Source organism: Cucurbita moschata, unplaced genomic scaffold (genome assembly GCF_002738365.1).
Source record: "Cucurbita moschata cultivar Rifu unplaced genomic scaffold, Cmos_1.0 Cmo_Scf00016, whole genome shotgun sequence".
Lineage (NCBI taxonomy): Eukaryota > Viridiplantae > Streptophyta > Magnoliopsida > Cucurbitales > Cucurbitaceae > Cucurbita > Cucurbita moschata.
The window spans coordinates 2,308,225-2,332,039 of NW_019268532.1; the positions used below are offsets into that span (position 1 = coordinate 2,308,225).

The window sequence follows — 23,815 nt, forward strand, 5'->3', positions numbered from 1 at the left end:
TGTTCAGATTCGTTGTTGATCGGTAGTTTCTAGTGGGTAGTCGTTAGTCGGTGCTTGAAATCCTCGTTGATCGTTGATGAAAAGTGTGCACGTATGTTTTAGGGTTTATGGTAGATTTTGACATCGGACGTCGACTAAGATCGATAGTAAAAAGTTTTGAAATCGATAATAATTGGTGTTTAAAACAAAATCTACCGTTATTTGATTTAATGAATAGTATTATTTAATTTGTTTTTTAGCGTGATTATCAGAGTCCCGACAAAAAATCTAGATAAATGACTTAATTGTAGCTACCGTTTTCATAAATATGACAAAAAACGACAAAAGAATCTAGCATAAAACAAAAAACGACATGAGTTAATCCAGTTCAATGTCGTTTAGCATATCTTAATATTAATATAGCAGAAAATCATGAATTTACAAAAACATCGTACTAAATTAATTAATTTAGCAAATTTTGATGTTGCTACGACTGAAAATCATGCTAATACTCAATATCGATATCGAATGGATAAAAACGACAATTTCGTTCTAAATCCTCCTCTTCTCTAGTATTGAGAACCAAACGGATCGACCATTCTTTTTACGGGTTCAAGTGTCAACCCCAACAGATCTTCTTGCATGTTCATGATCCGAACGTCTTTTCTAAATGGGTTTAAGATTAAAGTAGTGTGATTCTACTCTCGGGTTTCGGGCCAACTCATTACCAATCATTTATGGAGTTCGGGATTAAACGACAATCTATTTATACTCGGGTCATTAATTAAAACTATAAATTAATAATTATACTTGTTTGAGACTTATAATTGTAATAACATAAATTATAATTTCTTTTTGTTGTAATTTAAATTATTCATTCTAAAAAAAATATAAAAAGAAAACCTGCCGAGTGGCCTCCGTCTCACCACTGCCCTTCAGTGCACCTGTCGTTTTGGCCCATAGTTTTGTCGTTTTGGATTTATTTATTTTTTTCTTCATATTTTTAATTATTATTATTTTTTCCTTAGTTTTTTCTCCCCCGCAACAGCGAAGTTTTTCCTCCCCATCCCGCTGGCGGCGCACTTCTCAGAGCCGACGGTCACTCTCACCACCGGCGACGCTAACGTGCGCACCTCACTCTCTTCTTCTTCCTCTCACCAATTCTCGAATGCTTCCATAGACGAGCTTTAAGGTCCGCTCCTCTTTCCCCCACCGACGTTGTGTTTCTTTTCTCCTGTTTATCAGCAATGCCGTTACAAACCCTAGATGCGTGTTTTCTTTCGTCTCTTATTGCATTACGGTTTTGTTATTTTGGTATTCGTCGGCTTAGGAGGCTACTCTTTCTGATACTCGCGGTAGAATTTCTTTTTTTTTCTTTTTTTTTTTAATTTGTATTACGAGTTGAGGATGCATGAATTAGGGTGTTTTTTTTTTTTTTTTTTTTTTTTTTCTTTGGTTATCTGAACGTTTTTCATCTTCTCGGGTGTAGGCTCTATTTGGATTAGCGTCTTATTTTGTGGAGTTCGGCGGTGAATGGTTGTGGAGTTATTCCCCATACGGGTTCTTTGAATTTTTGGTTTTTGATGAGAGAGAGGTGGGAATTGATGGGATGTGTTTCGGATTATTGCTTGATTGCATGTTTTCTCAAGCTGGGTTAGCGTTGCACCATCAAGATTTGCTGGTAATTTATTGAATGTGGGATTGAGAAGATGGAGGGAGACAATAAGAAGTCTGGTTTTAGGAAAAGAACGAAGCCCATGGAGGGTGGGTTTGACTCAGATGATGACGAGCCTATTGGATCTCTGCTGAAGTTGAAGAGATCACGAAACTCCATGAAGAATAAGGTAGGTGTAGATTTTGGCGGTGAAAGAGACAAGATGGTTGACAAGAAAGTAGCGAAGTTGCCAGTTCAAGAGGAGGACTTTGGGGGGATGGATGATACTTTAGCAAGTTTCAGAAAGAAGTTGAGGCGTCCTAAGAAGGTTAGCGGGTTCGGAACATCTAAGGAACAGAGTTCTGGTTTTAGTCGGGCAGAATCATCAGATCCGATATCGAACGCATGCAGAGGACGAGGGGATTTAGACTTGAGTTTTAGACCAGAAAATAGTGAATCAATGGGCCGTGAAGGGTCTGATCTATCTTCAAAGATTGATGCAGAAACGGTGTGTGAAACACCTGATTTTGAATTAAAACACATGGAGACAGGTATCTCTAGGAGGAGAAGTTCTAATTGCTCTTTTGACGAACAGTTGGATGATTCATTGTCAGCATTTGCCCAAAAGATTCAATCTGGTTCAACTAGGAAATCATTGGTATCGACAACATGTAAACCGGATTGCAAGGCTGAGACTTCAGAAGATAAATTGAGTAACTTTTCTAGAGTTGTATCTGGGGATCAAGAAACCTACCCTGTAGTGAGTTCTAGTTCTTCTGCTAAGCTGGCAGAGGTGGCCAAAAAATCAGATTCTGAACTTACTAGGCCATATTTAATATCCTGTTCCTGTTACAGTAGAGAAAATCGTAATCCTGGTCTAGGACAATGCCAAGGGGTTGATGGAGACCGAGAAGAAATTCAATGCGGTGTAAATAATTATGATAATGCTGACATCAAACCATGCATACCAAACGTAGTTGCTGATGAAGATGGCAAAAACTTTAGTCATATTCAATTTGGGGACAATTTCCAGTCGCTGGAAAGGAAGGTCTCCTGTGAAACGAAGAATCAACTAAAACATTGCTCATGTGGCGATACGATGGGGCTAGGTAAAAGTCATCTTAATGAAAATATGCACAATTCTTGTCATGCCCTAGAACAGGCAAATGAAAACAATGGCCTTTGTGGGGGTGTTTCCAATGGAGATTTTTGTGACGTGGTGGCCCATGAGTCCACAGTCGCTTTGTCTAAAACAACTTCAGGTGTAGATTGCGAAGGAAAAGACAGATCACTGGCTATACATTATGATGAATTGCCTAACTCCGCCAATGTTTGTGAAAGTTATTCCAAAGGTTTCTGTAAATCTACTAAAAAATTAAAGATTTCTAATCCTTCTTCCGAAGGAACTACACTCTCCAATCTTGAATTGTTGGCAGCCTTCGAGTCGATGAAAGCGGATAAAACTTGCTGTGACTCTGGTAATTTAGATACTGGTACTGACGAGCCAAAGACTAAAGTTGGTTCTGTGCAGAATGAAAATGCTCTGATCTCTCATAGGATTTCAGATTCAACTGCTGTCTGCCCAGTTGGGAATTGCAGTATGATATCAGATAGTCAACCAGCCAAGGCTTCTGTAGAGGTAGATGGTCCAAATAATAATATACCTGCTGATAAAGAGGTCAAGGTATCTTCTCCTGGGTCTCTGACTCCAGATGATAATGACATTGAGGATGTAATATCTGCTCCTGGAAGTGAAAAAGATTTAAAGCTTTCAGCTTTGCAACGTGTTGTGCGCAAGACAAAGAAGCCTAGACGTGATGACATGGCTTATGAAGGAGATATTGATTGGGAGGTTTTGCTTAATGAGCGTGCAGTTGATAGTGACTATTCTTTTAGATCAAGAAGGGATTCTACTTCAACAACTTTTACGGAGGCGGAAACTGGGGGTAGAGCTGCTGTGTCTGCAGGGCTTAAGGCTCATGCAGTTAGCCTACTTGAGAAGATTAAATTTAAGGAAGTGCTTAAGAGAAAAGGTGGGCTTCAAGAGTACTTAGCGTGCAGGTATTAGTCACTTAATCCTTGTAGTACTACATGCCTTGTTTTTTTATGTCACTTTATTTTGGATAGATTGATTTTTTTTTTCTGTGCCTTGTTTTGTGTCGGTTATTTTTTTTCTATTGCCTTTTCTTTATGCTTTTCTTCACCATGGAGTGTGCAATTGTGGAACTATATCCAGAATCAGACACCTTGAATTTTGTCTAATAATGAATAATATGATGTTGAGTTGCAGTTTTTTGTTGCCTTTTTCGACAGTTTTGTTGTTTTAATAATACATTTGTGGTTAGGTACTGGATGCTGTGCTAAGTCCCATTAACTTTAATGATTAATAAAAAATTTCAATCTTCTCTGTTATTCATGTATATTCAAGTCTATGCCAGTTTTGTTTGGCAATTATTGTAAAAAGGGAATATTGCAAGTTTGTACTGTTTTCTGCTGTATCATGAAGGTTGCTATTATGTGTATCTTATACACGTTGGCCTTGCATGGATATGCGAAGGGGAATGAAGATTTGGAAGGAACATTACTTCCAGCGAATGAAAAAATATTATTATAAACTAAGGCGGAAGTGCTGAGTTCTCCAAGTAATATTGTCATTGGAAGAATTGTCACTCTCCCAGCAATTATGTTTTCTCCAAATAGATTTCTGGAGTTTGGATCATGCATATTGAATTGGTGCTGGAATGGAGCTGAAATAGTGTATATTTGAATTTAATTGATACTCTTTCATCTATGTTTTAATTGTTCAACGATATTTAAAATGCATCTCCTTGCAGGAATCAGATCCTGGGCCTTTGGTGTAAAGATGTTACTCGCATTTTACATCTCGTTGACTGTGGGATCACTGAAACTCCCTCTATGGATGAACCAACGCATTTTTCCCTTATTAGGGAGATCTATGCGTTTCTTAATCTTCGTGTAAGTTAGGACAGGTTATAGAGTATTGACTTGTGTTTTTTTTATGGATCAGTTAGATTGTTTTTTCATTCATTTTCCTCAATGAATAGTTTCTTATGTCATTCTATTTTGGAGGCTTTTTATTTCTCAGGTCAGTATTAATTTCTAATGAAATTGACAGGGTTATATAAATGCGGGAATTGCTTCTGAAAAAGCCAAATCAGAATCTGGCTTCAAGCATGACTGTGAACGGGGAGAAAAGAAAGTTGGAGACATTAGTGTTGCTTCAGCTGCTGATTCTGAGGAAGGCATTTCTGCCATGGTTAAAAATTCTGATGCTTCTAATGCCAAGAACAGTGTTTCAGCTGGCTGTGAACTACCAGAAGATACTGAAGGAAGAGACCTTGTGACTGCAAATAATCTGGAGTTGCAAAAATTTGCAGAACACGAACAAGAATTGGTACATGACTTGGAGTATGGTACTCATGATCCTTCACCGGGAAAATTGGTAGGTATTGATGTTCCAGGTGAAGCTGTCGCCCATTTAGCTCATCATTCAAGTAATGGTTGGCACCCAATTGGCTCCTCTAATGAGTGTGTAGGGGGTGATGAACAACAGCAGAGTAATTCAGAAGTCAGAAAAAAGGTAATTGTTATTGGAGCTGGCCCTGCTGGCTTGACTGCTGCCAAGCACTTGCATCGTCAGGGCTTTACTGTCAACGTACTTGAAGCCAGGAATAGATTAGGAGGTCGTGTTTATACAGATCGCTCCTCTCTTTCGGTTCCTGTAGATCTTGGTGCAAGTATTATTACAGGAGTAGAGGCTGATGTTGCAACTGAAAGAAGACCTGATCCTTCTTCATTGATTTGCACTCAATTGGGCCTTGAGTTGACTGTGTTAAATAGTGACTGTCCTCTCTATGATATCGTTACATGCAAAAAAGTTCCGGTAGACATTGATGAAGCTTTGGAAGCAGAATATAATAGTCTTCTTGATGACATGGTGTTGCTTGTTGCACAAAGAGGGGAGCATGCAATGACCATGTCTCTTGAGGAGGGTCTAGAATATGCCCTTAAGCGACGACGCATGGCTCGATTGGGAATGGATGTTCGTTCCGAGGAAGAAGTTTTGAGTCCCTTTGAGAGGCGAGTTATGAACTGGCATTTGGCTAACTTGGAGTATGGTTGTGCTGCTATGCTGAAGAAAGTATCGCTTCCTCATTGGAACCAGGATGATCTTTATGGAGGTTTTGGAGGAGCTCATTGTATGATCAAAGGGGGTTATAGCACTGTTGTTGAATCTCTTGGTGGAGGACTCAATATTCACCTAAACCATGTTGTGGCTGATATTTCTTACAGCACCGCTGATATTGGGTCGAATGTAAATCAATGTGCGAAGGTAAAAGTTTCCACAACCAATGGATGTGAGTTTCTAGGAGATGCTGTCCTTATTACTGTGCCTCTTGGGTGTTTGAAAGCAGAATCTATTAAGTTTTCCCCACCATTGCCTGAATGGAAGCGTCTGTCCATCCAGCGCCTTGGTTTTGGAGTTCTTAACAAAATTGTTCTTGAATTTCCAGAAGTTTTCTGGGATGACTCTGTGGATTATTTTGGGGCAACTGCAGAGGAAACAAAGTGGAGGGGGCAGTGTTTCATGTTTTGGAATGTAAGAAAAACAGTTGGTGCTCCCGTTCTCATTGCGCTAGTGGTTGGTCAGGCGGCTGTGGAGAGGCAATACATGAGCTCTTCCGATAACATAAGCCATGCATTAATGGTTCTTCGCAAACTTTTTGGAGAAGCTGTGGTGCCTGACCCAGTTGCATCTGTGGTAACGGATTGGGGAAGAGATCCGTTTAGTTATGGTGCTTACTCCTATGTTGCTGTTGGAGCGTCTGGAGAGGACTATGACATTTTAGCCAGGCCTGTTGAAAACTGTTTGTTTTTTGCTGGTGAAGCTACATGCAAGGAGCATCCTGACACTGTTGGGGGTGCAATGATGAGTGGTCTAAGAGAGGCTGTACGCATGATTGATGTATTGAGCACTGGTTATGATTATACAGCAGAAGTAGAGGCAATGGAAGCTGCTCAGAGGCAGTCTGAGTGTGAGAATGATGAAGTTGGGGACGTAATTACACGACTCGATGATGTTAAGATTTCGGATGCTCTCTACAAAAATTCTATGGATTGTGCCAAAGAAGCCTTACTTCAAGACTTGTTTTCTAGTGCGAAAACGACTGCAGGGAGACTGCATGTCGCAAAAGAGTTGTTGAAACTCCCTGTTGAGACATTGAAGTCCTTCGCAGGTACCAAAGAAGGTCTTACAGTTCTCAACTCATGGATTATGGTAATGCCTAAACCTTTTTTCTTCTTTTTTTTGTGTTTTTTTAATATTCTAAGGAATCTCAATATAATTTTTTTTTTTATTGTTGTTTTGTCTCTTAATCATTTATCTCTTAACATTATCATTTATTCATGTTATCAGCCTTTAAAATTTTGGCCTATAATTGATTATAGGACTCAATGGGGAAGGATGGGACTCAACTTCTTCGGCAGTGTGTTCGTATTCTTGTTCTAGTTTCAACTGATCTACTTGCAGTTCGCTTATCAGGTATATCTTTCTGTTCAGCTGTGGTATGTTCTTGCTCTTTTGAGTTTCTTTGTATATCTTTCTTCTTCTTTCTTTCTTCCTTTTTTTCCTCTCTCTTCCTCTCTCTCTCTTTTTAAAAAATAAAAAACCTCTCTTCAACTATTTCAGAATTTTGTAGCTAACCAATGCAGCTCTTTGATAATGTTTATGTTTAAAGTAAACAAGACATTGTTTATTTTTGGTATCAATGTGCTATTGTTTGTTTGCTTATGCATGTTTTTAGGTTGTCATGTTAAGCTCGTACCTTTGAGTAGAAGTTAATTCTTGTTTGTGTGTGTGTGTGTGTATGAATAGAAATTAATATGGTTGGTGAAGGGAATTTACTATATGTTGCCTTTGCCAACAATTGGTGTAGGCATAGGTAAAACTGTCAAAGAAAAGGTATGTGTGCATACAAGCCGTGACATTCGCGCCATTGCGAGTCAGTTGGTTAGCATTTGGCTTGAAGTTTTCCGTAAAGAAAAAGCTGCTCATGGGGGGTTAAAACTCTCAAAGTCGGTTTCTACTGTAGAATCATTGAAGAGGAAATCTAATAAAGATTCTTCTGGGAGACCTCCTTTGCATGCAAACAACAGCACACTGGATAGTAGAGGCAATTTGCAGACTTCTACAATTCACTTGCCTTCTGATGTCAATACGAAAAATGATAATAGCAAACAATTGAAATTAGAAATGGAAAATTCATCAAAATCAGATATCAGTTCATCAAGGTCAAGGGGTTCATTAGGAAAGCAGGATGCAGAAATGGAAGACAACAACATTGCAATGACAGAAGAAGAGGAGGCTGCCTTTGCTGTTGCTGAGGCAGCACGTGCAGCAGCACTTGCAGCTGCGAAGGTTATCTTTTAATCTTCTTTTTATTGAATGTTTTAGTCACCGTGTTTGTAACGAGTCTTCCTTGGTATGTCCTTGCAATAACAGTTAGTCCTCATGGGCTACGTCACTTCAGCTCCTAATAATATTAATGGGAAGTATCATCATGGATCCTTGCCACGTTATATAGTTTTCACTTCAGTGAAATATTTTAATTCGTTGGTGTGAATATGGACTAAATGAAGTAGCAGTAAGTCATTTTACGTACACCTTATGCAAATTGACATGGCCTTGATGCTATATAGCTTGTTAAATAAAATCTTACTTCGAACATATCAACGTTGGTTTCTGTTTCACTAGTGACAGGAATCTTGTGCTAGTTTTGAGGCGTGATGTGACTTTTATACCTTATCTATGGAGGGATGCTGCAGAGTTTCTGTAATCTCATTAAGATAATTTTTTAAGTGATCACAAAAATTGGCAAGCTTATGTTATATAGGATCTTGAAACTGTATTCAGATAGTCTATTTGTATCACTGATTTCAATCTTACTGGAATTCAAATTTGTTAACCTGGTTTATAGGAGATTTGTGAATGTCATTCCTGATTGCATGTTATGACTGCTTTAGACTGACTTGGTGATTTTCACACCGCAGGCGTATGCATCTTCTGAAGCTAAGTGTGCATTGCAGCTCCCTAAAATCCCTTCCTTTCACAAATTTGCTCGAAAGGAGCATTGCGCACAAATGGATGAGTGTGAGTCTAAAAGGAAGTTGTCTGGCAGTGTGCTAGGAAGACAGGATTGTATATCAGAAATAGATTCAAGGAATTGCAGGGTCAGGAACTGGTCTGTGGAATTTTCTGCTGCTTGTGTTAATCTCGAAAGTTCACGAATGTCTGCAGATAACCTTTCGCAAAGGAGCCATTCAAATGAGATTGTTAGCCAATTAAACTTCAGGGAGCACTCCGGTGAAAGTGCCCCTGTGGATAGCAGTATATACACGAAAGCATGGGTTGATACAGCTGGCAGTGTTGGAATGAAAGATTATCATGCAATTGAGAGATGGCGGTCTCAAGCAGCTGCAGCTCATGTAAACGACGAGGAGGATTCAAACACTGCTGGGAATAAACCCACTTGGAATAGTGATCAATTAGCGAATGAAAGCTCGATATCACAAGTGACGATCAACAAGGAGCCTTTAAGAAACCATCATCGTGGGGCTGACAGAATTAAGCAGGCCGTAGTTGATTATGTTGCATCACTCTTGATGCCCCTTTACAAAGCAAGGAAAATTGACAAGGATGGATACAAGACAATTATGAAGAAAAGTGCAACCAAGGTTAGTAATTTCCATATTCCCTAGTACATTCTTCCACCGAAACAACCGGGACGTGTGTGTTTTATTCCTTTTTTTTGGGTGGGGGGGGGATGGGGGGGTTGTGGAGGAATAAAATGGACTATATGTTTAACCAGTTTCGACCAAAATCAGGTCATGGAACAGGCTACTGATGCAGAGAAAGGCATGACTGTTTCTGAGTTTCTTGATTTCAAACGTAGGAACAAGGTTTGTATATAGCTTACTGAGTGCACTTTGTTGTTACATTTTGGTCTTTCCACTGCTCTGTTCCTTATCTGTCGACTTGGCTTTTCTTGGATTATGCACTTGCAGATTCGTGCCTTTGTTGATAAATTAATAGAGAGGCATATGGCTACGAAGCCAGTAATGGACTCATGACAGTCCCGAGGATTTGTCGTTATTTTCTTGGTCAATAACAAAGGCGTGATAGTCCCAACGATCAACTGGCTTTCTTGACGAGCTTCTCAAGAGGACACGCTTACGAGTTATTCATTTTATTCTGGGAAGACTCCAAGGTATATTTTGGCATGAAAGCTTCTCATAACTTGACGCCTGATTTACATTTCCAGTGCGCCTTAATTTCTGAAGCTGCAATTGAGAAGTATGACATTTCTGCTTGTGTAATCATGATGTGGAGTTTCCATGATCTACCAAGATTTTAATCGTGCGATCGAATATGATTATAACTTGCACGTGGGGTTTAAATGTGATTATGATTGGCATCGAATGACAGTCCGATTCTGCATAATTCTTTTAGCATGGCTTAATTTTATGTCGTTCATCGGGCCCACTCCAGGTGTCTTTTTCTTGCTCATTTCGGTTATATGAGCGCCTGTTGAAGAAAACATCACATTGTACTATAAAGGTGCAAGATCAAGCCCTTCAGTTTTTAGCGATGGACCTTAGGTTATGCTTCATTTTCTTTTCTTCCTTTCCCCTCTGCACATGTACAGCTTAGAATTATTTCATTGACAACAATCACAGTAATTTTCATTTATTCACCAAAATTTCGCTCGAATATTGTAATTTACCTGTCGTTTTTTTCCGTAGATTAACTAAAGAAGCCTTCGTGGCCATTTTTCGTTTCTAATCGTGACTCTTTCTGATATCGAAGTCCTCATTTAGTATAAGGGCTATTGTTATAGTTGAGATATCAAACTGTAGACTTCATTGTCAGTGCTTCTGTTGTTCCGGATGAGATCTATCTGCTTATGCGACTTGGAGAAAAAACAAATGCAATGTTCGGACCGACACGACTGTAAGTAGTGAATATTTCCTTCCCCTTTCTTTCTCTTGCAATTTTATTGTCAGCTCACTTTACAGTTTACAATTTTTTTGTGTTGCTATGTTTGCAGATTGTAGGTTGCTTCTCTCATCCCCATAAATAGGTATCTTTCTTTTAGCCTAATGATAGATCCTCAACTTATTGTAGCTGTTGCATATATGTATATAGATTTTGTAATGTCATGGATAGAAGTATGATCTAAAGTAAGCATGTGACCTCGGTATGTGATTCGTGATCGAGGCCAATATCCATTATGAAATCATGCATTTAGGATCGTGGGCATGTTCCAATCGTGTTATTCCAATAAATTGAAGGTTTGAAGTCCCGTCCTAGTCTTTTATAACGTGTCACAACTCGAAAGAAGAAAACGACAAGAAAGAAACACGTGCTTTTGTATTTCTTACTCTTCTTCAGATTCAGTGTTTATGCAACTGATCCATCAATTTGCAGTTCTTTAGTTCTTATTCTCAGTGCAACAATCCTTCTGGTGTTTGGTGAGTAGCAGGAAAGTTGAATTTAATACCCATCTGATGGTCTGTTTTTATGATGCTTCATTCTTTGTGAATCTTTTGTTAGCAGAAGAACATAACTTCGATCTCGTCACTTGTGAATGGTAGCTCGATGCGATCGAATTGACCGACTCGGTGACTGGTTCTTCCTAGTTTTTGCTTCACTTTATTGCCTGTCGTGCTAGTATCCTTTTAAAAATGATGCGGTCTTTTCCGGTATTCAATTATTTATAAAGGCTAAATTATTATAGGAACGAAGCGAATGGTGCTCGGATGCTCAAATAGTACTAGAAATTCTCCGTAGCTCGAAACTTAATTGCTCAGATAGTATTAGAAATTCTTCGTAGCTCTAAACTTAGTATAAGGTCGGGACGTTTAAAGGAATCCCATGGTCGTATAAAGTTCAATAGCTTCTATTATTTGTAACTTTTTGAAAACATTTGAACATATTGTAAAAGTTCTGTTTATAAAGTTTGAATGATTATTTTGAAAATAATATTAAATGACGATATGATTGAGTTGCATTACGTTCAGGCACGCTGGCAAGATTGGGCCTATTGTTGGCCCATTATTTACATCTTATTCTGCTCGCGGCCCAATTATGTTCCTTGATTGGGCCTTCATATGGCCCAGTGGGAAGCCCAGCTGTAGGACCCGATTGTGTTATTCGTAGGCATATAATAATAGTAGTAATAAATAATAATGTAAATTCGTGATAGCGTGAGTATTTCAGAGGGCTGGGGAGAGAGAGATCTGATCCAGTCGGAGAACTTCTTCATCTTCACCGTCGAACACAGAAAAGATGTCGTCAACCTTCAGCGGCGATGAAACGGCGCCCTTCTTCGGCTTCCTCGGCGCTGCTGCGGCCCTCGTCTTCTCCTGTGAGTTATCGTTTGTTCAATGCGGTTAATTTGAGTTTTCTGGGTGTGGATCTTTGATTTGTATGGCGATGGTGTTTCTTGTTGTTTTTGAATCGATTAGGTATGGGAGCTGCTTACGGAACGGCGAAGAGTGGGGTGGGAGTTGCGTCGATGGGAGTAATGAGGCCTGAGTTGGTTATGAAGTCGATTGTGCCGGTGGTTATGGCTGGAGTTTTGGGTATTTATGGGCTTATTATTGCTGTGATTATCAGTACGGGGATTAACCCTAAGGCCAAATCTTATTACCTCTTCGATGGCTACGCGCATCTTTCCTCTGGGCTTGCTTGTGGCCTTGCTGGTCTATCTGCTGGCATGGCTATTGGGATCGTCGGCGATGCTGGTGTTAGGTACTATTTGTTAACGTTTTGGGATGTTTTATTGTCGTCGTGCATCCATTTTTCCCGTCTGTTCACTGTTTTTCACTGATTATCGCTTGATTCGTACATTTTTCCCGTCTTAGTGTTAGTACATTATGTTCTGGTGGATTATGGTCTGTATGTTTGGTGCGATTAGGTTGTTGTAATTTGCGTAAGCTCTGCCAATCAAATAAATTGTTTCTGGTTGTAGTGCGATAATCTTCGCATGGTTGAGTCTGTTTGTTAATTGCCCATTTTATCGAGTTCCTGCGTTTTTTTCTGGGTTTCTAGGAGCTGTGCACGGATATTTACATGTATTTTTTATTTTCAGATATTCTATTCTGGTCTTGTCATTTGGAGATTAGCATAAGAACTCGTTTTGGTCTATGAAGTTAATTTTTGTTATGTATTTGGCCAGAGTCTAAGTGGCATCTATTTGACTTGTATTTTGAAACTTATGCTTAAGCTTTTATATTGGGTGTGGAAATGTGTTGCTGAAGACTTATGTTCAAACGTATTGCACAAATGAATTTGTATGAGACTCAGAATCAGAACCCTTTTGTATCATGAGTAGAACAAATTAAGTGTGAGTTCATAATAGTTTGCAACATGTAGCTTGCCGGTATTTGTCTGTATTTTGTTTTCTCGAACCCTTTCGATGTAAAATGCACTTGTCACTTATACTTGTCCTCTACAGAGCCAATGCACAGCAGCCTAAGCTTTTCGTTGGGATGATTCTTATTCTAATTTTTGCCGAAGCTCTGGCTCTCTACGGACTTATTGTTGGCATTATTCTCTCTTCCCGAGCTGGTCAGTCGAGAGCTGATTAATTGGATGCTTTGTGCGTGGACTGGAGTTTGTGTAGTATGTCTCCTCTTTTTGTCAAGAATTGGTTTTGTACTCTTTGAGTAAATGGGTTACTATCATTAAGCTTGCTTACTCTCTTAATTGTTTTTGTGAGGTGTGATTACTGTACCACACGGATCTTGTAGTAGCTATGTGGATTTGGAATTAATTATTCTTCTCAATAAAGATTAAACTTTATTACCTTAACATTGCTCTTGGTTTGCTGAAGCTTCCCTCTTAATTGTGTAGACGCCTTTTTGTTCCTAGGATTGTGTTTGATAAAAATATCTTATTGAGGTAGTTACCTGTTGATGGCTAGATATCTTTAGCGATTGAATGATTAGAGTTTGTGTGAGATCCCACATCGGTTGGAGAGAGAAATGAAACATTCTTTATAAGGGTGTGAAAATCTTTCCCTAGCCGTGTTTTAAAATCTTTAAGAGAAGCCCAAAAGGGAAAGCTCTAAGAGAGACAATATCTGCTAGCGGTGAGCTTGTGCCGTTAGAGTTTGCAAATAGTTCTATCTCTTATACAAATACATAATTGTACAACCTATAGAAGAGACCTTGTTCAAGTTAGGGTATCTGATAGTTTTCAATTCTCCATTCTTATTTTGCTTGTGATCGATATGTAAGAGTAGGTTTCAGCAGATTATCTCGACAATCAAGTGGGGTAGAGGCTGAACACGAGCTTTCGTACGTGTTTAGAGCAAGCAATCCTATCATGAGATTACATTAGGGAGGCATAAGCTTAGCACAGTCTATTTCCATCATTGTTTTTGGTTCTTAGTTGCTAATAGTCATAACCTAGGGGCATCCATGGAGAGGGACAGGTGGGATGAGAAAGATACCAACAATGGAAAAGCTGTTTGGTATTATTATCCTTCCTTTACTGTAAAGGGAAATGGATGAATATTCTGTAGGTAAGTTATGCTGCTGTGGCTAATAGAGAGCCGACTTCTCTTTTATGCTTGCACCTCACGCAGCTCTTATCTTTTTAGCATCTCTGATGTGTTCTTTAGTTTCTTTCATTTTCAGAATGTCTTTGTTTTTCTTTGTTTTTCAGTTCAGCTTCTTGGCCTGGAATGGCCTCTTTTCTCTTGTTTATTTCTTGTTAGTTTCACTCCATGCTAGCTTCTTCTTGGACATGTTCTTCCGTGCGACGTCTCGCATTCGAGATAGCCCTCTCGAGAGCTTGATAATGAGCACAAAATCATTTGTGCAATGATGTCGAGACTCGAGTTAAAATCAAACAATAAAACTATCTCTTACATGAAAAAAATACCAATACTTTTTCGTAAATTTAATATTATCTTTGATCTTTAAAAAAACATTCAAAAATTATTATTGGAATATATATTCGCTAGAATATTAGATGAATGTTTGTTTAATCTAGTATAAAAAAACGATATTAGAAAGAAACATTGGCATATCGTTCAACATTTTTGTAACGCCCTAAACCCACCGCTAGCAAATATTGTTCTCTTTGGACTTTCCCTTTCGGCCCCTTCAAGGCTTTAAAACGCGTCTGTTAGGAGAAGGTTTTTACACCTCTTTTCGGTCTTCCCCTCAAGGCTTTAAAACGCGTCTGTTAGGGTAAGGTTTCGGTTTTCACACCCTTGTAAAGGGTCTTTTCGGTCTTCCCCTCAAGGCTTTAAAATGCATATGTTAGGGGAAGGTTTCCACACCCTTTAAAGGGTCTTTTCGGCCTTCCCTCAAGGCTTTAAAACGCGTCTCTTAGGGTTTTCGGCCTTCCCTCAAGGCTTTAAAACGCGTCTCTTAGGGGAAGGTTTCCACACCCTTATAAAGGGTGTTTTCGGCCTTCCCCTCAAAGCTTTAAAATGGGGTCATTTTGGCCTTCTCCTCAAAGCTTTGAAATGCGTCAATTAGAGGAAGGTTTCCACACCCTTATATAAGGTTTTTTTTTTTTTTTTTGTTCTAGACATCACAATTTTAGTAATGTTTATGAAAGATGAGAATAATATTATAATTTTGAAAAAAAAAATATTTAGAAAGATCCAAAGCTTGAATATTTTTTATAATCTATTTTTTTTCTTAAATATAATTCTTTTTTTAAAAAAATTTAAAAATACTCTTAAAAATTAAGATTAAAAAGTTTAGAAATATTCTTAAATATTTTGTATAAATTTTAATTTGTATTATTAAAAAAAAAAATGAGATATTTTGAGATATTAATTTATCAATTTTGTTATATTAGTTTGGGTTTTGGTTTTCCTAATCGATTATTCCAGATAACGTGGAGAGATTTTATAGAATCGAAGAGAAGAAAGGTCAGTATCTGAAGAGAAAGCTAAAGCACAGTGAGAAGAAGAAGAAAAGAAAAAAGAATCTTCAGATCTGATCTAATCGGAGATCCTCCTCTTTGTTCCAACCGGAAAAAATGTCGTCAGCCTTCAGCGGCGATGAAACGGCGCCCTTCTTTGGCTTTCTAGGCGCCGCTGCGGCCCTCGTCTTCTCCTGTAAGAAAATTTTCATTCAATTCGATTGATTACATGTCTCTTGTAACGGATCTTGATTGGCTTTTGTTCTTGTGAATTAGGTATGGGAGCCGCTTATGGGACCGCAAAGAGCGGTGTTGGAGTTGCGTCGATGGGAGTGATGAGACCGGAATTGGTGATGAAGTCGATTGTTCCGGTGGTTATGGCGGGAGTTTTGGGTATTTATGGTTTGATTATTGCTGTGATTATTAGTACTGGGATTAACCCTAAGGCTAAATCTTATTACCTCTTCGATGGCTACGCGCATTTGTCCTCTGGTCTGGCTTGTGGTCTCGCCGGTCTCTCTGCTGGCATGGCTATCGGGATCGTCGGCGATGCCGGCGTTAGGTACTTTTCTTTAATCCGTTACTCTGAAATGTAGATTTAGATGTATTGTGGATGCTTCAATCTGGCTTGATCTCGTTTTTTGTGGTTTATTAACTTATCTTTTCAATTTGCTTCTGCTAATTTTCAACTTCGGTGAAAGTACTTTGATTGAAGATTTTGTTATCAGAGTCTATGTCACCATGATCAAATAATGGAATAAGATTGTTCTTGGGAAGGATTGCCTTTGTTGAGAATGAATTTAGCAATCAAGTTCAGTCTGATCTCAATTTAGGTTTAAGCTCAAAGCTCTGGATTCTTGCCTTTTGTGTTAAATTCGTTCTAGACTATTTCCTGCCTTAGTTCACTATTAATAGTCTAATGCTTCAAACCCTGAAAAGATTGATGGTATCACTATTGTTCTTGATCCCTTGATGTTTGCACATACCCTTTGCAAATCGAGCAATGTTTTTGTAACAATCCAAACCTACCGCTAACTGATATTATCCGCTTTGGCTCGTTACGATTGTCGTCAGCCTCATGATTTTTAAACACCTCAGTTGGATAGAGTTTTCATACCCTTATAAGGAATGTTTCGTTCTTCTCTCCCACCAATGTGGGATCTCACAGAATCATTCTTTATAAGAAAGGGTGTGGAAACCTCTCCCTGACAGACGGGTTTTAAAAATCTTGAGGGAAAGCTCGAAAGGGAAAGTCCAAAGAGGACAATATCGGCTAGTGGTGAGCTTGGGCTGTTACAAAAATGCTTTTAACGTAGAATGGAAGCATCTAATTGTATATGTCTTCTGCAGGGCCAATGCACAACAGCCTAAGCTTTTTGTTGGGATGATTCTCATTCTAATTTTCGCCGAAGCGCTTGCCCTTTATGGACTTATTGTCGGTATTATTCTCTCGTCCCGAGCTGGTCAGTCGAGAGCTGATTAATTGAACGTTTTGCGCTTTGAAAATGTGTATTATGTCTCTTTTTTCCTTCAAGATTTGTTTTTGTAGTTCTCTGATTAGAAATGGTCATAACTCAGTTTACTTTCTCAAATATTCGTATGTTGTTGTGTGGTTTTCTACCACACGGATGCTGTACTCATAAGGATTTGGAATTTATTATTCTTCTCAATAAACATAAAACCTTATTTCCTTGGCTGCTTATTGTGCTCAGTGTTGCTCTTCAATTTGTGCCTGTAGACTTCTAATTTGTGCTTCTGAAATCTCTGATGGGTAATGCAGTGTAGTTCATGGCTTGATACCTTTGATATTTGACTGCAATATCTTCAATGGAAACTGTGTTTCAATTTAGTTACAAGATTCATAGAAGTTTCATTCACATTTCTTGATTCAAAACAAAACTGGGTGATTCTATATCGGTTGAAGAGAGAAATGAAGTATTCCTTTTAAAGATATTGAAACCTCTTCCTAGTAGATATGTTTTAAAACCTTGCGGTAAGTCCTTAAAGGGGAAAGCCAAAGAGGATAATATGGGCTAACGGTAAGTTTGGGATGTTACAAATGGTATCAGAGCCAGTCACCGGGCGGTGTGCCAGGGAGGAATGTGGGGGTGGATTGTGAGATCACACATCAGTTGGACAGGGGAACGAAGTATTCCTGAGTCCCCAAGGGGTGGATTGTGAGATCCCACATCGGTTGGAGAGGGGAATGAAGTATTCTTGGGTCTCCAAGGGGGTGGATTATGAGATTCCACATCGGTTGGAGAGGGGAACGAAGTATTCTTGGGTCCCTAAGGGGTGGATTATGAGATTCCACATCGGTTGGAGAGGGGAACGAAGTATTTCTGGGTCCTCAAGGGGTGGATTGTGAGATCCCACGTCGGTTGGAGAGGGGAATGAAGTATTCTTGGGTCCCCAAGGGGGTGGATTATGAGATTCCGGTTGGAGAGGGGAACGAAGTATTCCTGGGTCCTTAAGGGTGTGGATTGCGAGATCCCACATCGGTTGGAGAGGGGAATGAAGTATTCCTGGATCTCTAAGGGGTGGATTGTGAGATCTCACATCGGTTGGAGAGAGGAACGGAGTATTCCTTATAAAGTTGTGAAAACCTCTTCCTTTCCTTGCAAACATGTTTTAAAATTTTGAGTGAAGTCTTTGAAGTAAAAGCCCAAAAAGGACCATATCTACTAACAATGAACTTGATCTGTTACATGAACTATGCCTATCTCTTGTCTCTATCATCCATGTTATCGGTGCAAGTGACATGAAACATTCTTAGATCTACTTGATAATTGGGTAAGAAATTAGAGTTCAAGAAGAATGGTTAGTTTGTCTTTTCTCAATCAAAGTCCACATGATGATATATAAGTATTTAGTTGAAGTTTTTAAAAATTCATCGGAGTTAATAGACTCAATGTCAGACTCAATGTCAAAATTATGAATGTATGGTTTATTTGTTTTAAATTCTAAGTTTAATACATGAACGGAAGTTTGCGTTTATTTAATCTCTAAACTTTTAAAGTTACTAATTTTATCTCTAAACTTTTAAAGTTACTAATTTTATCCCTTATATTTTAAAATAAACTTTTTCAGTAAAATTTAAATTGGTATCTTATAGTTTTATTAAATTTAATTTTTTTTTAATTTGTCATGGATTTATTAATGATGATATATTTAGCTAATAGATTAATATTTGAACTTTATTGAACTAAAAAAATGTATATTTTGGAAAAATTAATAACAATCCTACAAAATTCTTTTGAAATTATAGTCAAATATTAAAAATTTATAAATATATATTTCTAGCCAAAAGTAGCCGAAAATATTTTCGAGGTTAATTGTTAGAATCAGTTACTTACCAAGAAAATAAAGCATATTTGTTTTTTCTTTTAAAAAATATTTTAATTTTAAATGTATTTTAACCTTTATTTTTATTTATTTATTTATGAAACTAAGAAAATTATTTTTCTAAAAACATGTTTTAAAATAAAAAGAATAATTTATTTCCACGCAACGTCACTGCGGATGTGTAAGCGTCTAAAGGGATCTAGAAGCCCCCAAGGAGCGGATGTAACAAAAAAATCCCAATTTTGTATTCTTCCACGCCTCTGCAGCCAGTAATCACCGCCGCGGGAGTGGAAATAACAAATTAATTTGTTAAAAAAAAAAAAACAAAAACAAAAATTGTTTATTTTTATTTTCAATTTTATTTTAAAAAAATTAATTTGCTTCCTCACCAAGGCGGCGGAGTCTATTGGCGGGCGAGGACCGTGCAGTATTTTATAGGACGGAAGTTGAATCGCAGAAGAATGGTTGAATTTTCATTCGTTCATGACCGTAAATCGATTGCGGATTTCGAGCTAAATTGCTAAAATGGCGGAAGAAATCAGTAAGGCCGACCTCGGAATTTCCACTTCTATCGCAGACAGCGCGAAATCGAGATCTTTTTGGCCCTCTAGTCTCCGTTGGATTCCCACTTCTACCGATCATATCATCGCCGCCGAGAAGCGGCTTCTCTCTCTTGTCAAGTAATGCTGTTTTCTCTCTCTCTCTTTTCTTCTCCTGAAACCCTAGTTAATTCTTAATTTGGTGTTTGGAATTGTGGCTGGGACCAGATTCTTAAGATGTGATTGAATTTTAGTTGCCTTGCACCTGTTAGAATTTTGGATATTTGCGGTGTAATTTGTTGTGATTTTTTAAAAACGTATGGAGTGAATTGCAAATTTCGAGTTTTCGAAGACGACATTTCTCATCTCTTTGAATTTGAAGTTCATCTCTTACATTTGATGCACTTTGGAAATTTGGATCAAATACTGATTAGTTATCATTTAGTAGCTTCACTTGGAATGGAAATAAATATGATTTGCAGTCCATTTCGTGACAATTTATTCTCTCTTTATTTATGATATTAAATTTTGTTCAATTTCAGGACTCCGTATGTCCAAGAACGTGTTAACATTGGTTCTGGTCCACCAGGATCGAAAGTTAGATGGTTTCGTTCTGCGAGTAACGAGCCTAGATTTATCAACACCGTGACATTCGACAGCAAAGCTGATTCTCCGACACTTGTAATGATCCATGGTTATGCTGCTTCTCAAGGATTCTTCTTCCGGAATTTTGATGCTCTTGCCAGTCGCTTCCGGGTCATCGCCATCGATCAACTAGGGTGAGCTCAATCTTTTAAGATAAATCTCATAGTTAGATGGTTTAATTTGATAAGATATACCCATGTTGTATTCCTTCGCTGTATTCTGTGCCCATCTTTTGTTTCATCTGCACATTTGTTCTTCAAATGACTCCTTGAATATCAGGTTCTTGGCCGTCAATAAGGGCTGTCTATTTCATTAAATTTTTTAATGTCTGAGCAGAGCATAACTTTGTTCTGAAGTTTCTTTACTTGCGTGTTTGTAGGTGGGGAGGATCTAGCAGGCCTGATTTTACATGCAAAAGCACAGAAGGTTGAGTAATTACTTCCATTCGTATCTCCTATTGCTTGTAATTATTATTACTTGGAAGTGAAATAAGCTTTATACCTTTCATTTATAATGATTTATGTTCTACTAAGGTTCTGATTATTATATTGGTGATGCAGAAACTGAAGCATGGTTTATTGACTCTTTTGAGGAATGGCGAAAAGCAAAAAACATCAGCAATTTTATTTTACTTGGGCATTCATTTGGTGGATACGTTGCGGCTAAATATGCTCTCAAGGTGATTGCGTTTTCTATTCAACTTTTGAAAATGAAGTATTTATGATCGCATTTGTGATTTCTGAGGTCTCTTTCATTGTCTTGTTCAGCATCCTGAGCACATCAAACACCTGATTTTAGTAGGACCTGCTGGATTTTCTTCAGAGTCAGATGCTAAGTCTGATGAGACGATTACCCGGTTTAGAGCTACTTGGAAAGGAGCGATTTTGAGTCATTTGTGGGAGTCAAATTTTACTCCACAGAAGCTTGTGAGGTATTTTATATTTTTATTTATATTTTAAGTTTCCAGTTTATTAACTACTTTGACTAGATCCGTTGCCATACTTTTAAGTGTTGGGATCTTTTCTATGAGATCCCACATCGATTGGAGAGAGGATGAGTGTCAACAAGGACACTGGATCGAAGGGGGGTGGATTTTGAGATCCCCACATTGGTTGGGGAGGAGAATGAAACACTCTTTATAAGGGTGTGGAAACCTCTTCCTAGCAGACACGTTTTAAAAACCTTAAGGGAAAGCCCAAAGAGGATAATATCTGCTAGCGGTGGGCTTTCCTTCAAGGTTTTTAAAATGCGTCTGCTAGAGAGAGGTTTCCACACCCTTATAAAGAATACTTTCGTTCTCCTCCTCAACCGACGTGAGATCTCACAATTTCTTGGTTTGTTCATACCAAACAAAATAAGAGCTCACGGTTTCTAAGGTCATCATCTGACCTTGTAAACTCAACAGTATTCAGTAGACTTAATGAAGTTTGTCTTTCAATCAATTTCAATTTTGGTGTAGGTAGTTGGTACATTTTGGGTGAAAGTATTATAAGGGGAAATTTTAGACTCATTCTTAGAATCTCAAGAAAAGAAAAAAAGAAACTAGCCTTATACTGTTGTTCTGTGTCATTATTTGGTATATTCACAATATTGAACAATAATTTTTAGGCCGTGCCACTATATTACCTTGCTTTTAGCATATTCAAGTTACGACTGCTAATCTCATGCACTCTAAATTTCTCAGAGGTTTGGGCCCTTGGGGTCCTAATCTTGTTCACAAATATACAAGTGCTAGATTCGGGACATACTCAATTGGGGACATATTGAATGATGAAGAATCCAGATTGTTATCAGGTAATGGATTGATGAAGAGTTGAGTATTTGGCACAAACATATGATTTGTTTTGACATTCCTTTTTTCCAAATGAAGATTATGTCTACCACACGTTAGCAGCCAAGGCTAGTGGAGAATTGTGCTTGAAATACATATTTGCTTTTGGTGCATTTGCTCGGATGCCTCTTTTACAAAGGTTTGATAATATTAATTCATTTCTTTAATTTAAAATTGTTTTATACCCCTTTTGGTTGAAATTGTGTGGAGTAATTTTTCTTTCTGGTCCAATTCTTTGCAAAAAAGTATGATTATATTCATGAGAAATAAATACCATTGATGTGTTGAAATACACAAACAAAAAGGGAAATTCGAGCGGTAGAAGTTACAAAAGGCCCGCCTTAAACCATAACTAGAAAAAGAGGAGAAAAATGTGAAATCCCATGTTAGATAGGTTGGGGAGGAGAACGAAACATTCTTTATAAAAGTGTGAAAACCTCTCCCTAACAAACGCGTTTTAAAGACCTTGAGGGAAAGCTCGAAAGGGAAAGCCCAAAGAGGACAATATCTACTAGCGGTGGGCTTGAGCCGTTACAGATTGTGTACTCTAAACCTCGATTTTTGGATTTGAATTGTGTTGGATTATCCGATTGTTCAGTTTTTTAATTATACTACATACATGTTTGGTTAATAACTAAAATCTCATAAACCTCAAATATCAAATATAATTTTTTTCAGTGCATCGGAATGGAAAGTTCCTACAACATTTATATACGGTTCTGAAGATTGGATGAAATATCAAGGTGCTCAAGAAGCTCGGAAGAGTATGAAGACACCGTGCGAAATACTACGGGTCCCTCAGGTTTTCCCATCCTTTCCTTCTTGCTCTCTTTACATACATGACTGTTGTCTGTATTTTAGGCTCCATCTTAAGGGACTATTCTGCTGTGGTTATGAGTGCAGGCTGGGCACTTTGTGTTCATAGACAACCCTACAAGTTTTCACTCAACAGTGTTCTACGCATGCCGGAGATTCCTCTCCTCTGACCCTCATAAAGACTCCTTGCCTGAAGGTATAATATCTGCCTGAAATCTTCACCATACATTTTGCACACAAAATTCAGTTATGCATGTATTATTTGTAGTTGTCTATGGTCATTTACATAATGAGTATAAATGAAATGTAATATTTTCTGTTCACATCCTTCTGTATACCAACAATATTTAAAATTTTTTCTTGGTCTTCTTTTTACCCGGTCGAACTAATCTCGAAGGTGAATGATGATCTGAATGTCTTAGGACGACACGACCGCTGTGTTTAATATTTCTCAATTGTTGTTTTAGTAACAAATCATAAATCTTTCATCCTATTATGTTTCTGTCTGAACGGACATATTCTTGTTATAGTACGATCCAATATTCTCCATGTATGTCATACACAATTATTTATTTATTTATATATATATATATATATATATATATATATATATATAAAAGTTTACAAATTGAGTTGTCGTTATATGTATAACACAAAGATAACTTTACTATGTTTACGAACTGAACCAATTCTGACGTTGCTGTTATTGTCAAACAATGAAATGAGACCAAGCTTAATTTGTATATACACCTCCATATCATTATATTTCCACGATAGAGTATTATGAAAATGATCACCGATATTGTCTCTTTTGTCCACGCAAAGAGAAAGAAGTGAGTTTTGTAGCCCACGGTAAGTTGACTTAATTAGCTCATGGACAACTTATTTATGTGTTTCGAGATCATGAGTTTCTAGATTGGTTCTTGCCTTTAAATTTTTATGACGTAAAACATACCATTGTTGAGGATAGAGTTTTTTACGAGATGAATTATTTTAAAAATAATAATAAATAAGACCATAATATTTGAAACACG

The 23,815-nt window shown here is 37.9% G+C and overlaps 4 protein-coding genes across 7 annotated transcripts; all 4 read left to right on the forward strand.

The window, feature by feature from the left end:
* Window positions 1–1,014: 1,014 nt before the first annotated feature.
* On the forward strand, window positions 1,015–11,988 carry LOC111454564 (lysine-specific histone demethylase 1 homolog 3-like). 4 transcript variants are annotated; one of them, XR_002712453.1, is made up of 11 exons: window positions 1,015–1,171; window positions 1,469–3,694; window positions 4,468–4,609; window positions 4,770–6,932; window positions 7,103–7,196; window positions 7,591–8,072; window positions 8,705–9,388; window positions 9,539–9,613; window positions 9,719–9,921; window positions 10,584–10,664; window positions 10,762–11,988. XR_002712453.1 is itself a non-coding variant. In XM_023096067.1 (9 exons), the coding sequence occupies exons 2-9, from the start codon at window positions 1,689–1,691 to the stop codon at window positions 9,782–9,784; spliced, it is 5,712 nt and encodes a 1,903-aa protein (XP_022951835.1). In that variant the 5' UTR covers window positions 1,015–1,171; window positions 1,469–1,688; the 3' UTR covers window positions 9,785–10,496. The 4 variants fall into 4 exon arrangements, 2 of the variants coding, with proteins under 2 accessions (XP_022951835.1, XP_022951836.1); XR_002712454.1 differs by lacking the exons at window positions 10,584–10,664; window positions 10,762–11,988 and adding an exon at window positions 10,203–10,496; XM_023096067.1 differs by lacking the exons at window positions 10,584–10,664; window positions 10,762–11,988 and having other exon boundaries at window positions 9,719–10,496.
* Window positions 7,212–17,307, forward strand: LOC111454568 (V-type proton ATPase 16 kDa proteolipid subunit-like). The gene is made up of 4 exons (XM_023096071.1): window positions 7,212–7,223; window positions 15,596–15,801; window positions 15,882–16,167; window positions 16,956–17,307. The coding sequence occupies exons 2-4, from the start codon at window positions 15,723–15,725 to the stop codon at window positions 17,086–17,088; spliced, it is 498 nt and encodes a 165-aa protein (XP_022951839.1). The 5' UTR covers window positions 7,212–7,223; window positions 15,596–15,722; the 3' UTR covers window positions 17,089–17,307.
* LOC111454567 (V-type proton ATPase 16 kDa proteolipid subunit) lies at window positions 11,913–13,529 on the forward strand. Its single transcript, XM_023096070.1, has 3 exons — window positions 11,913–12,081; window positions 12,182–12,467; window positions 13,174–13,529. Exons 1-3 carry the CDS (start codon window positions 12,003–12,005, stop codon window positions 13,304–13,306), a joined length of 498 nt encoding a protein of 165 aa, XP_022951838.1. The 5' UTR covers window positions 11,913–12,002; the 3' UTR covers window positions 13,307–13,529.
* A 2,015-nt stretch (window positions 17,308–19,322) lies between the features above and the next one.
* On the forward strand, window positions 19,323–23,274 carry LOC111454566 (1-acylglycerol-3-phosphate O-acyltransferase-like). The gene is made up of 9 exons (XM_023096069.1): window positions 19,323–19,630; window positions 20,032–20,268; window positions 20,514–20,560; window positions 20,695–20,813; window positions 20,902–21,065; window positions 21,819–21,928; window positions 22,005–22,104; window positions 22,644–22,767; window positions 22,869–23,274. Exons 1-9 carry the CDS (start codon window positions 19,476–19,478, stop codon window positions 22,992–22,994), a joined length of 1,182 nt encoding a protein of 393 aa, XP_022951837.1. The 5' UTR covers window positions 19,323–19,475; the 3' UTR covers window positions 22,995–23,274.
* Window positions 23,275–23,815: the final 541 nt, after the last annotated feature.